At 33.8% G+C, this 14,056-nt stretch overlaps 1 protein-coding gene across 1 annotated transcript; it reads right to left on the bottom strand.

Moving 5' to 3' along the window:
• Positions 1–2,136: 2,136 nt before the first annotated feature.
• On the bottom strand, positions 2,137–12,915 carry LOC149410501 (cytochrome P450 9e2-like). The gene is made up of 10 exons (XM_089647969.1): positions 12,838–12,915; positions 10,507–10,717; positions 9,917–10,080; positions 8,957–9,100; positions 8,633–8,838; positions 6,895–7,129; positions 6,105–6,326; positions 5,663–5,763; positions 5,338–5,506; positions 2,137–2,399 (listed from the first exon to the last, which is right to left on the bottom strand). The coding sequence occupies exons 2-10, from the start codon at positions 10,713–10,715 to the stop codon at positions 2,233–2,235; spliced, it is 1,617 nt and encodes a 538-aa protein (XP_089504095.1). The 5' UTR covers positions 10,716–10,717; positions 12,838–12,915; the 3' UTR covers positions 2,137–2,232.
• Positions 12,916–14,056: the final 1,141 nt, after the last annotated feature.

Raw genomic sequence — 14,056 nt, 5'->3', positions numbered from 1 at the left:
TTAAGAAGAAGGTACCGCAACACGGTATAATACCCCAACAATAAATCCCTATAAAGATGTATTTTTGTTATTTTACTGTCTGGAGTCCCTCTCAGGCTTTACGTAGAGTTTTTTTGAAATATCATGAAGACAGTGAGCTTCCTCTTGTTTTGAAGGACAAGTGTGCAAAATTTCATCAATCTCTGAATAAAACTGTAGATTTTCATAAAAATCAAATCCACGCCGCTCTGCTGGTACTCGCCACGCAGCCACCCTTTCAATGTGAAACTACTAATAAATAGTTTATTGGGACTTTTCTCTTTTGTTATGCAATTACTTTTTAATGTTACAATATTTTTATTTTATTTTATAGCATTAAGAGGTTCGTTAAATAAAAATAAAGTTGTCTTCAAACTGGACGATTATTATTTAACTTTTTACATCGATTAGATCTTTCGATTATTTAAGCATTTTGATAGTGCCATCACTAGTGTTGACACTAATCTCAAGTATTTGTAAACACAATATGATTAAAGAGCTACAGTGGGTATGGCGAAATCAGATAATAAGTCTATTTGTATGTAATTTGTATTTGGTTTGTAGCCTCCAATCTTGAAATCTCAAAGTTTCAATTTTTATTGGAATAATTTTACTTTTAATAACTTTGAAGGTAATACCCATCAGTATAACATATCATTGAATAAGAAGACAATACAAATAAATCCAAACGAAACATGAAACAGAATAAGACACAGAAAATTAAAAATTTCTTAACTGGGAATCGAACCCAGGATGTGTCTCACAGGGACAACGCCTCTAACCATTACCTTTTATTTTGTGTATTGTAAAAATAAATGCAAGAGACGGAAATTTAGTTTCACTCGGGAGATATTTTCAATTTGTATTGATATTTTAGGTGACTAATTATTGCTTATAATAATTTGTTATCCTTTGTGCTATGCATAAAACCTTTTCTTATAAAGATTAGTTTATCATTAAAAAAATTATAATTCTTGATTTATGTTCTACGTATTATTATGTACTTAATTTGTTATATACATATATTTACTAATATTTATTTACTTATCTATATTTATTTACTAATACTTATTCACTTATATTTATGTACTAATATGTATTTACTTATATTTATTTACTCATACTAAAACAATAATATTTATTTATTTGCTAATATTTATTTATTTGCTAATACTTATGAACTAATATTTAGTTACCAATATTTACTAACTCATATTTATTTACTAAAACTTATTCACTAATATTTATTTATTTACTTACTATTTAAAACTTAATATAAGCAATAATTATTAACCTGAAAATTTAAAAAATCTTCCGAGAAAAAATAAATGCCGCCGACGGGAATTGAACCCGCACCATCTGATTGCCGGACAGGTGCGCTGAACCACTGTGCTACGTCGGTTTATTTTTAATAGCCAAATAATTCAATAAATATTAGTATTTTATTCAACAATTATTGCGTATTTATTTTTTCACATGCAACCAATTTTATTTTTGTAGAAAATGCATTGTTAAATACTAAATTTCCTATTAGGTGGCTAGATTGTATTATGAATTTTAGTGAAGTTTTTTTCAATTTATATTTGTGTGTTCAGGCTGATAGTAATATTATTTATTTTCTAGTTTCTTATTCGATTTTCTCAAGTACCTGGGGATGAGAAAATCTAAAAACACGAAGTGAACAGAAACAACCTAGAAGTGTAACCTACATTAAATTGAAAAAATTTGCTGTCGTCAATTTGAATAAATAAAACTTTTCAACATCTAAGGCCAAGACAGGCCAGTGGAATTGATTATCTGTTAAATAAAGAATGGGGGGCTTCGAAAATGTTAGATCGAAAATAACCTCGTCATTCCATATTAACCTCCATTAAACGAAATAATCAAGTATGAAAAACAAATGGCTGCATTACGCCAAATCATGAAAGGTACTCAATAGATAATAGTGTTGGTTTCAATAATGTAATGCGTGAATGAAAGAGCATGTGTGCAAGCGAGATGTAATGCTTACACAGTTGATACATATAGTGTGAATGAGTGTACCATCCTCTTTCCATATTGTCATCTTCCCAATAGATACCTGAACTAAAACTACAGTAGTAAAATAAAAATACTTCGTTGGATGTACAAACACTGCTCCCAGATATATTCAAAATAATAAAGATACTTTATAAACAATATCTATATGTGTACACATGTTGTGTTTTCGTATATTTATTTTCTTGGCTTTAGACCAACCCAAAATCCGTCGCGCGCGGCCATATTGAAAGAGTCTTTCCTCAACTGAAGCGGATCCTGGGTGCGCGGAATCTTCACGAGGTCGAAATTGCGGAGAAGATGGTAAATACAGGCTTTGGCTTCCATCAGGGCGAAACGGGAACCTGGAATATAAAGGTAAACTAATAATAAAACACAATAATCTAGTCTTGGAAATTTTGGGGCAGTTGAAAAAGACAGAAACACAGACATAGTAATAAAATAGTCAGGTGGACAAGATACAAAAAATTTAATATGCCAATTCATGGCTTGAACGATATTTACAAATCTGAAGAAAAGATAGAATGTGGCATACTACCAAAAAGGTTTATTTATAAGGAAAGATGCATGACCTAATATAAGTACCTAATTGGATGATGTGAAGGCAAACTCCGCATTTTATTTAGGATATAAATAAATATGTAGAGGATGGTTTCCTCTGGGGCTCAATAAACATTCCTAATACTGACCCAAACTCGCACTTACTTTATTAAAATCAATAGACCGTCAAGATCAACCAGACAAACCGAATATTTTAATTTGCTTGCATTCAGAACTAACGTTCCTCAAAATATCCCGGTAGTATATGATAAGTATAACACACAATTTCATAATTTTGACCTTCTTAGCAAACTTCAGAAACATCGAACCATGTATTATCATAAATTAATGCGGCATAATGGATCATCTCACATCCTTTTCCTATATTCCTCCTCGTATCACCATTTCAAACTTATTACATACTTGTAGCGATGCTACGAGAATATTCTGGAACGATCGCCAATGCAAAAGGCACTGTAGCGGGAACTCTCTAGACGCAATGCGAGCATTCGGCGTTTCTACCTACAGGCCTGAAATGTTCTCGATGCACCGGGCGGCTATATAATGAGGCGCGTCGAGATGTACTCAGTCAGCCATTAATTAGCAGTTTTACGAGTGACCAACATGCGAGCGCTGCTACTGCTTGCTACACACTGAAGCGCAGTGTTCCCGAACTCAAAAATTCAAAATCGGGAGAATTTACGCCTAAAAATCGGGAGAAATCGTGAGAAATCGGGAGATTTTCTTAGAAATCGGGAGATCACTAGAATTATTTTAGCAAAATTTCTCCTTTGTCAATAATACTTTTTTTATTTTATTTATTTTTTATTTTATTTTATTTTATTTTATTTTATTAATACGAATCCCTTTTATTATTCCGAAGCATAACCTTAACAACTAACGAAAAAACCCATAAGCAGCGCCGTCAATATGATTATTGTAGATGTTGCCCGTGGAATAACGCAATTTGCCCTAACGTTTAACGGGGACTTATTTTACGTCTGGCAACTCGGCGCAAATTTTTGTGAAACATCGACCTTGGACTGTCACCTGTCACTTTGCGAGACGTCAAAAATCATGTAATACCTACTTACTTTTAAAAGTGAGCGACATTCATACAAGTAACGACCGTCGTCATCGGGATGTGTACAATTAAATGAAACGAAAAAATTTATATTTTAATTTAAAATATTAATCGGGAAAAATTTCCCACTCCTTTTTTATATAATTGGGAATATTTCTTTTTTTTAGCAATGCTCCTACTCGTACCTTCGCCTGCATCAGAGTCTGAGCTCGTCATAATTAAAGAAAAACGTTCGTAGAACAAAGCACTGAAAAACGCAAACGGAGAGGCAAGAGGAGTTGGCGTTACGTAATAAATTATAAATCACAGCACAGCTCGTAACTCGTAATTGATCGGTTCGTATTGGTCTATAATGGCGCGTTCTGACGTTTCGACTTTTGTTGGCCGACTTTTATTTTACGAAAAAAGTTGAACAAGATTTGGTTCACACGTATCGATTTAAGTTGAAGCGATTTTGACATTCAAAATGGCGTCAACTGAAAATTATAATTAATTAAATTAATTAATTAACCCATTCTAATCGGAACTATAGAATAAATGCCTAATTAATAACGTTCATAGCTTCTTTCAATTTGTTCCTCCTGTTATATTTTATTAGATTAAATTTAATTACAATAAAAATACTCCTCGCCGAAGGAGGTCCGTTTCAAATTTTACTTTTTCCCGCGAGTAACTAAAAAAGACAAGCGAGTTGAAACATGTGTTCACACGGGGCGATTCGGTGAAAAACTCGAACGACAAGTAAAACCAAAATGGCGATGGTCATACTCGAACGTCAAAAGTTGACCGACAAAAGTCGTCCCGTGTGAACCGCGTATAATAGAGATATGCTTAGATTGCAGTATTTTGTAAATATTCTGGTCAATTCCCGAATCCGGGGAATTTTTTAGTTTTTTTTTAACCATAGACAATTATTTGCCTGTTGTGCGGACCATAAACAAAGAATCGACGAGAAACGATAAATCGCTGAGAACACCGAAAAATCGGTAGATTTTGGTGCCATTTCGGTAGATCGGGAGATGAAGTGAAAAATCGGTAGATCTCCCGAAAAATCGGGAGCTTCGGTAACACTGCTGAAGCGGCCGACCACCAACGCCGGTTTCCCCCGCGGACCTACTCACCTACACCCGGCTCTGCACAGACTACAAATTATTATGGAATTCTCAGGATCACATCAGCGCCCTGGCCTCGGTTATCATTCCTGGCCAGCGCTCCTCACGCGCCTAGACCCTGTGAAAACTTCGCCGGTCTGCGCTTTGGCCCCGTGGTATCGTCGCTTGCCTGCATCTCCCGTACGTCTGCCGACCAGGCCCATCGCATCTTCGGATACCTTGTTCACACTGGAGTACCTGGAAGACTCCACGTCTTCACCAGTGCTGAACACATCCACGAGTACGGTCTCCACCAACGCGGTATCGACTCACCACCGTCATCCTCATCGGTCCAGAGTCATCTCCCAACTGCGCAACTCTACTGACGGCTGCGCTGCTTTCTCATGCAAAACTTAAATTTGGATCTGAGACCAAAATACGCAACCAAACACATAAATATATTTTAAATCAAAAGGTTTAGTAAATATCTAGTACGGATTGTAATTAAGTGTGTAAGCAATATATTTTTTTGAAACGTTAAATTAATTGGTGAGTTGATAAATTTACCAATGCAATTTCTGGGGCCGATTCCAAATGGAAGAAAGGAGGATGGTTTGATGTCTCCCTTGTTTGCGTCGGAGAATCTCTCCGGATCGAAGGATTCCGGGTCCTTGTAGTAGCGCGGGTCGTGGTGGATGGAATAAATTGGAAACAGAATTCCTTGCCCACGTTTGAGCTGAAAAAAAAATTAAGAAAACTGTTACGTTGATACCTTTATCCACTCATATATTGGCGACAGAAGCTTCAGCAAATGACTGACACTATATCCAGCAAACTCTTAAAAGAATCTCACAATATTTTCATCAAGACTCATTTAAAATTATTTTCTTACCTGGTAAGATTGTTTGCTAGAATCGTTTGCTGGAGGTAGATTGTATGCTTTGGTACATTTTCTGTCAACAAACACAGCAGGTGGCCAGAAGCGGAGGGTTTCTGGAAGAAAACAGTGTTATATTTAGAAAATCTGCTGTTTTCTAATGCATAACCGTTAAACGAAAGTATCTTTAAAAAAAGTTACCTTAACTATCCGAATACATGAGGTAAGCACGCTTTCTGATAACAAAGCGTTTGTCAAAAAAGACTTTTTAAAATTTTTGATTAAGGAATAAGAAAGTGGTATTAGATGTACCCTCAGCCAGTCAACTATATCAGGAGTAACATGATTCAGCACAGCTCCTCGTCCCCAGCTTTGTTTTCCAGCGTGTTGCGGATGAGTGGTCTGTATCGCAATTCCTTCAATAAATTATTTAAAGGGTTCATTTGCCCAGACAGACCTGTCACAACCATGTCCATGTACTTCATCCCCTGCAGATCATTGTAGTTAAGTTTGCCCCCATTGGTGCTGGCTAGCTCATCAACCTCTTCTTGCAGCCTTTGCTGGATGTCCTTGTGCAGCGTCAGCTCATGGGTCATGAAGCTCAGGAGGGTCGAAGTTGTCTCAAAGCCAGCAAACAAAAAGAGTACGGCTTGGGCAGTCAGTTCATCGTCAGTCCATTCTGGGGGTAATAACAAATGTTCGCATAACCTATGTATTATCCATAGCTCCGGATCTACCGTAGGTGCAGTTAGAACGCTTAACCTAGGTGGAAATCTTAAAATAAAAGTCTCTACTACTTGATCTGGAATTGAAGTCATATGAAAAATGTTATGTTTATGATATAAAGGTATGTGACATTGTAGACGTTGTGACTGCCTTATAACTTTTCTGAATGGCGAGGAAACCTGGACACAAAACCAAGCATTATCATGGAGATCATAGCTTTCTCAATGTGGATAATATAAATTGGCAATTCTTGAAAATATCCTGGGATAATTTAAATTTTTCCTCTTTTCATTTTTTAATGATCCAACATATTCATTATATTAACAGGGATAAAAAATAGAAGGTTAACCAATTATTGATGATCTAAGTAAGAGAAAGATTGATGAAAGACTCCAAAACTAATGGCTTTGTAATCTACTTCTATGTGACTGGAACATAGAACAAGTGCAGTTCAGGCTGCAACCTGCTGGATTAAGATTGCCCTGATGTTAAGCTAACCACCAGAAGAAATCGATACTTACTCCTCCGGACCGTTTCTTTCCCCACATGAGATTCCTCCACAGTGGCAAATCCTTCCTTAACGGTGTCTCCATATTTGTCGTCTTCGTGCTTCAGCATTCCCTTCTTGGTATCCATGAGCATCTTGATCATGTCATGTCTGACTATATTGTGCTTTTCCCTGGTTTTCATCGTTTCGCCTACCAGGCGCCTGAAGTAATTCTGGACTTTCTCAGTCATTATAGTAACTTTGAAAAACTGAAATGAATTCATAAATTGTTTTTTTAATTTTTTTATGGGAAGTATTTTTTTAATCTTTGTGTTATTCTGTTTAGGAATCAAACCGTTATATGTGAGATAACTCTATTGTAAAATTAATATACGATACACAAATTAAGTTCCATTCTCATGGCCTTCTGGAGACGGGAGACGGTACTACTTCATTAATGGCTGATGCAGGCTTAAAATTTTTCACGTCTTTTCCGCATTTATTATTTTTTCGCTCTCGCTATTTATTTCATATACCTATCTAAGTTTTGTGGTTTAATCTAATTCGTTTTTCTTATTATTTGTCTAACTTTTTCTTTGTTATTTAAAATATGGAATGTATTGCATTGTACTACCCCTCCTTAAATTCTAGAATAAACTGTTAATATTATTATGATTAATTATCTTCATATACAAAACAAATAATCATACACTGGTAATAACGATATTTGGTCGATGTTTATACTATAATGTGAACAAAACAAAACAAAACATAAACAATATAACATATGTTCTATGTACATAAACAATAACAACAGTGAAAACAGTAAAAAAAAGCATCAAAATTCTACAACCAATTTGATGTTATAAATATGTTCTCAAGGTACAATTGAAAATGTCTACATTTCGTTGCGTGTTGATTTTTTTGCAGATACGTCCCATTAATGAACTTCGCGCACACTTATAATGTGGTATACTTATAATGTATTAATGAATTAATAAATTATTCGATGTGGTGAGGCGTTTAAGGCAACGAAACGCAACCATATCAAATATATACGATGAATCAATAACACAGTTCACAATTTTGTATAAGCATAACGCATCAGTGATTTTACTACGTTTGTATAGATAAATAGGATTAAATTGCTACGATTTGAGATTTTCACGGCCAAAAACATTATCGTGATTTATTTTTGGAGTAGATATTATTCCTGTTCTTGAGAGATTAAACATCAAAATGATTATAAAAGATCATGAAGATCTGCCCTGATGATGGACACTCTTAAGTTGTCTGAAACGTTGGCTTAAGAGGGAGGTGGCGCAACACGGCATAATAACCAAAAATTAAATTACTATAAAGATTAAAATGATGATTACTAAGGCGATATGACAGGTGTTTAATAATAATTGATGTTTACAGAATAATTTTGATACTGGGGATTCCAAATACTGAGGCAAAATTTGAATGTACGGCAATATACTTTACCATAAAAAATATTTTCGGTATATTCAATTAGAACACCAAAAATATTACGGAATTTCGAAAAGATATAACGGGGTCTATTGAAGTAAAAAATGGTTATTTCATGTTCTTCTACCAATTCCCATATCTCCACAACCCTGTTCCTATGTACAATCCATTGTTTTACAACAATTCGGAATTTATAGGTTTTGTTCTTTGATTTTTCTATTTTCACAAAACGGGTCTTTCGGTAACGCACACAAGGAACTCTGATTTTTTTTCAATTAATTCAAACACATTAGATTTACTTTAATCAATCTAGGGGCCGAATACAAAAGGTTAGTCTTGACGAGCTGAGTCATAAAATAACCGGTGGCTTCATTGGTTATCTGATAGAACTCGTTGTCCCTGTTTTTAAGCGAGTCTACTTCCAACCCGAAGGCCGAGGTGGCGATGACGTCATTAGAGTATCTGGTAAAGCCGTCCTTCATCTCTACTTCGACTAGACCCCTCTCTGAAAATAAAATACCGATTCTTTAAAAAAAATCCTTCTCCCTAAAAAGATGAGATTAAAACTAGGAATGATTTATTTCGGTAGGTACAAAAAAAATTGATATTGCAGTAATGCCTACTTTTATTATCTGGCTGTTTCATTTGTTCCAGGTAGTAATTTGACATGTTCTGTCCGCATTCTGCCACGAAATCGAACATCCCCCTCATCTTGGAGCTGGTGAAGGCTGGACTCAGGGTGGCTCTCATATGTCGCCATTTCTGACCTGGACATTGAACATGTATTGATTTATTTTTTTATTCTATTGAACGCGTAATCATTTGAGACAAGTAATCGGTTTGATTGCATCAGGGCCCTGATTTCAGAATGATAATATATGTTTTATTGTATTTCTTTCTTTGTAATAATGATATCCTCATCGAGATCTCCCGTGTTGAAGATTTAATTTACATAAAACTTAAATGTTGTTATTTGAATTATAACAGCAATAATTATGTAAGGTGTGTTTTGTGTATTTTTGTGGTAATCTTTTGTCAATCAGTATTTAGTGTTTGCATATTTTTATATAAACAACTTAATGTACACCAGAACTCAATTCTATCGCAAGATTCTGTACATCCTAAATGCGCACCTAAATCACGAGAAAGAATATTGTGGAAAAGGACATAAAAAATCATGCCCAAGTGAAAATGACCCAAAAATAGATCAGTGTGAGATCAGAGACAGATAAGAAACGTGCTAGTGACGCGCAATGTCTTTGCCTTGATTTCTTTTATTTTGTTTTGAATTCCGGGGTGCGCAAGTAGATTTTCTTTAAAAATAGTAATTTATGTTATTTCACAAATTACTATTTTAAAATAATATATAGTATACATGTGGCACGTTCCAGAGTGAAAGATACTTTCAGTATCGCCATGGTGTAAGACCACCATTCAGAATTGAAACGTTGCTTGAAATGGCTTTGGCCGTTCCCGTTTTCCTCCGTGCAGGGACCATGTGAGGAAAGCTCCTGGAATTGGGTTATATTCCGAGGCTGAAATGAATAAGTTTAGACAAAACGTTTAGAAACTCAATAACAAACCTCCAAGAGTGAACAGATTGTTCGCAAATACTGGATCCAGTGTCTCATCGACTATTCCCAGATGGTCGGTGAAGTGATCAAAGTCTTTGATGGCAATTTGTTTGATGAGCTCCAAGTCTGTGATTATCACCATTGGACTGAGGAATTGAACGACTCCAATGTATCTGAAATATAAAGTATGCGGTAAGATTTTTGATTTTGGGATGTTAGATCTCTACAGGTATAACTACTTAAAAAAAATTCTAAAATAGAAAATGAAAGAAATGCGAGGGAAGGGAGATTCGGACAAGGCTTAAAGATACACAAAAGAGAAAATCAATAGGATCGAAAACCAAATAAACTAAGCGTCCTTCGATGGTATTCAAGACTAACGAAGATTAACTGAGAGGAATAAGAAAGCACGTTAGGTGGATATATTTTATAAAAGGGCGAAAGCGGAATCGAGAAAAGTGGAAGTAGCTTTAAGTTTATCCGATGGTTGTTATTTTTTACTATTATTTAACCTGTTTCTCCGAAATGGTTTTTTATAAGCATGATATGGAATGTTTTCATATTTTTGATATTCTATTACGAAGATTCTTTTGCCTTACCTTTCCCCAGGACTGTACTTGTACATTCTGGCTATCCAGTCCTTGAAGTGCTCCTTTCTCTGGATAATCTTCACCATGTGGCCCAAGAAGGGCACGTAGGTTGGAGGACTCTTGACTCCCCGCGAGCTGAAGTGGTTGTTTTCCCATCTCAGGTACAGGAGTATGAAGCTTACCAAACCGATCACGGCATAAAGGACGTAGGACAACATATCTGAAAGCCGAAATAAAGAGTATTGAAGAATATACGAAGAGTCAACATACTGTAAATACTTATAGATATGATATAGGTAAATCTTATTATTCAAAGAACTCTATATTTACATTTACTTTTCTATCAAACATTCACAGATTTTTCAGATTCACCAAATATATTTTTAAATAACAAGGATACAAAGAAATTTTTTAATAAATCAACGCTCTAAAAATTAATTTGTAAAGAATGGCAACTACTTTTACATAGAAAAAATGAATTTAGAATTTTAACAAAACAAAAAAACCTGTTTGTGATTTTCGTTTAAAAATCATTTGCATCGTCTTAAATAATTACTTTTTTATGTACTTCTTTCCTTTTATTCTAAACCCTTGGATTTTTAATCACGTTTTGGTGCTTTTAAATGCGCAAATTTTTCCGCTCCTTATTTATAAGATAAGATAAAACCAATGATGTAATATCACGATGACAACGTTCACAATAATATTGGTGACACGCAAAAATGTAATAATATTATATAATAGTTAAGTCAGGGTGACTTGCGTTTTTACTTTTCTATCAAACATTCACAGATTTTTCAGATTCACCAAATATATTTTTTAAATAACAAGGATACAAAGAAAATTTTTAATAAATCAATGGTCTAAAAATTAATTTGTAAAGAATGGCAACTACTTTTGCATAGAAAAAATGAATTTAGAATTTTAACAAAACCAAAAACCTGTTTGTGATTTTCGTTTAAAAATCATTTGCATCGTCTTAAATAATTTCTTTTGTATGTTATTCTTTCCTTTTATTCTAAACCCTTGGATTTTTAATCACGTTTTGGTGCTTTTAAATGCGCAAAATTTTCCGCTCCTTATTTATAAGATAAGATAAAACCAATGATGTAATATCACGATGACAACGTTCACAATAATATTGGTGATACGTAAAAATGTAATAACATTATATAATACATAAGTCAGGGTGACTTGCGTTAATTTTAACACACCCATAATAACAAAAATAGATATATCATTGGAAGTGACCTCGAACAGATACTTAAAATAAAAATAATAATAAAGAAGGATGTGGCTCAACTGAAGATTTACATGGACTCTACCGTCGCACAGTGGGCTGAAAATCGCCTTTCATAGACATAGAGACTTGAATTTTCAAGGGTATTTTTTTTGGCTAGAAATGGATTCTGCTGATCATTACTATGCTATAAAATGTCGTACAAAGCAATTGCGTGTACAAATGAAGGAGTTATAATTTTTTTAAGAAAAAATTGTATAACTTTGAGGATTAAAAAAAAAAAATCGCACCTTGCGCCACAATATGAAGTATGTCAAAAAAATACAAATAAATAGTAGTATTATCTTTGTGTAAGGATAGAACGGCCAACCTTATGATTCCAGAGATAGCCTCATTTTTAATGTCAGCGCCATACAAATTTTTCTTAAAAAAATTATAACTCCTTCATTTGTATACACAATTGCTTCGTACGACATTTTATAGCATAGTAATGATCAGCAGAATCCATTTCTAGCCAAAAAAAATACCCTTGAAAATTCAAGTCTCTATGTCTATGAAAGGCGATTTTCAGCCCACTGTGTGACGCTACCTTTGTGATATTATATATATTTTGTTTCAAATGAAATATAGGCCAGTAAAGAATACAATTTGTCATTATTTCAGACGCAACTTCAGCAATTATTTTGAGTTACTGGTAATTATTTAATATAAATTTTTGGTCTTACCTAATATGCAAATATAATGAAATACAAATACAAAAAAGTGGTGAAAAGGTATTTTCGTCTGCTTCAATTTAAATTACAAAAATGACCTAAGAAATAATTTGAGTTAATTAAGAATACAGATTTGTCGAATATTGAAATTGAAGAGGAATAAGGGGCTGAAAACTCAAAATCGTCGACCCTGTATTCCTCAAACCTTATTAATGGGTATTAATTATCGCACTTATTTTAAAGTAAAAAAACATTTTCTACAATATTTTATTATTAATTGTTTCAATATTTTTATTTGAATCGTTTTTCTAAGGTTCAATCAAAAATCTGTCAAATTAATACTATTAAATCTTTATCAAATATTTAATACTAAATTGCGAGGCTTACTTGCGTTCTGTGCACACTAGCGTCTCTTCACGCAAATAACACACATTTAAAGCCTAATTGAAGTGGAGTAAGCAAGACGCTATATAATTCAATACTTACAGACATAATATTACGTATAATGTTTACATTATATCGATATCTACAGGGGAATATAAAAATTTTGTGAATTTTTTTGTTTTGTTTTTAAATTAAATAAAGTATATTCATTGCGATTTTACTCCCAAGAGTTACATAAATATATTATAATTGATGCATATATATTTATTTAGGTCAATCGGATCAGTAAATAATAATATTTTTTAAAGCGCCGTATTTACATCTCAAATTTAAATATAAAAGAACATTTGTACAGCAAACGTGTCAGAATAGTGCAAATTTAGTAAATTGTATTTACATTTGTACACGATTGACGTTCGTTACGTGAGGACGGGTCGTTTTTACGACTCGTTCTTAAGTTAAACAGCTCGGCTGTGCGATTTGCCAACCTCTATGTTTTCGCCCCCTTTGCAAGAACCATGTTCACTCCTTAAAAGACCCTACCCACATCATCCCTGAAGATGACATAGGCCACGACGGAAATTATTATTCCCAGGGTCTCCTGTGTGGAATTTATATAAAAATAAATATATTATTATTTAAATAAGAAGCGTCTCTGAGGCGGGCAGCTTGGATTGGATTTTTAAACAAATATACAGATTTTATCCGAGATTTATGAAATTTTGCGCGCTTATCCTTCAAAACAAGAGGAAGGTGACTTGAATCCACTCCCTTTCTTTTTTCAGACCACATAAATCATAATTTTGATACTATTAATACAATTTTGCACACTTGTCGTTCAAAATAAGTTGAAGATTACTGTCAACATCTGATTTCGAAAAACTGTGCGTAAAGCCCGGACAACGCCAGAAATTTCAGCTTGTTTTAAAGATAAATAATAGAAAATAAACAACATAGCGATACAAGTAAACCCAGTGAAGAAACCAGGTGAACTAACATGTGGAAATTATTAAAAAATATATAAATGTATATATTTTTAATATTATAGGAACAAACTGTACATTGGTTACAATGATGGAACAGTTTACAAATATTAAATATTTAAAGGTTTTAATGTGGTAGGTATGTATATTCAGTAATTACCGGGTGACGTGTTTATGTAGATATGTATGCGCATTGATTGGCTTATAATATTATTGACATGATGTCACTTTTAAATTTG

The sequence above is a fragment of the Hesperophylax consimilis genome, chromosome 27 (genome assembly GCF_061612785.1).
Source record: "Hesperophylax consimilis isolate HC1 chromosome 27, BYU_Hcon_1.0, whole genome shotgun sequence".
Lineage (NCBI taxonomy): Eukaryota > Metazoa > Arthropoda > Insecta > Trichoptera > Limnephilidae > Hesperophylax > Hesperophylax consimilis.
Note: the sequence above shows the minus strand (reverse complement) of the source record. Positions and strands in the feature narration are given on the sequence as shown.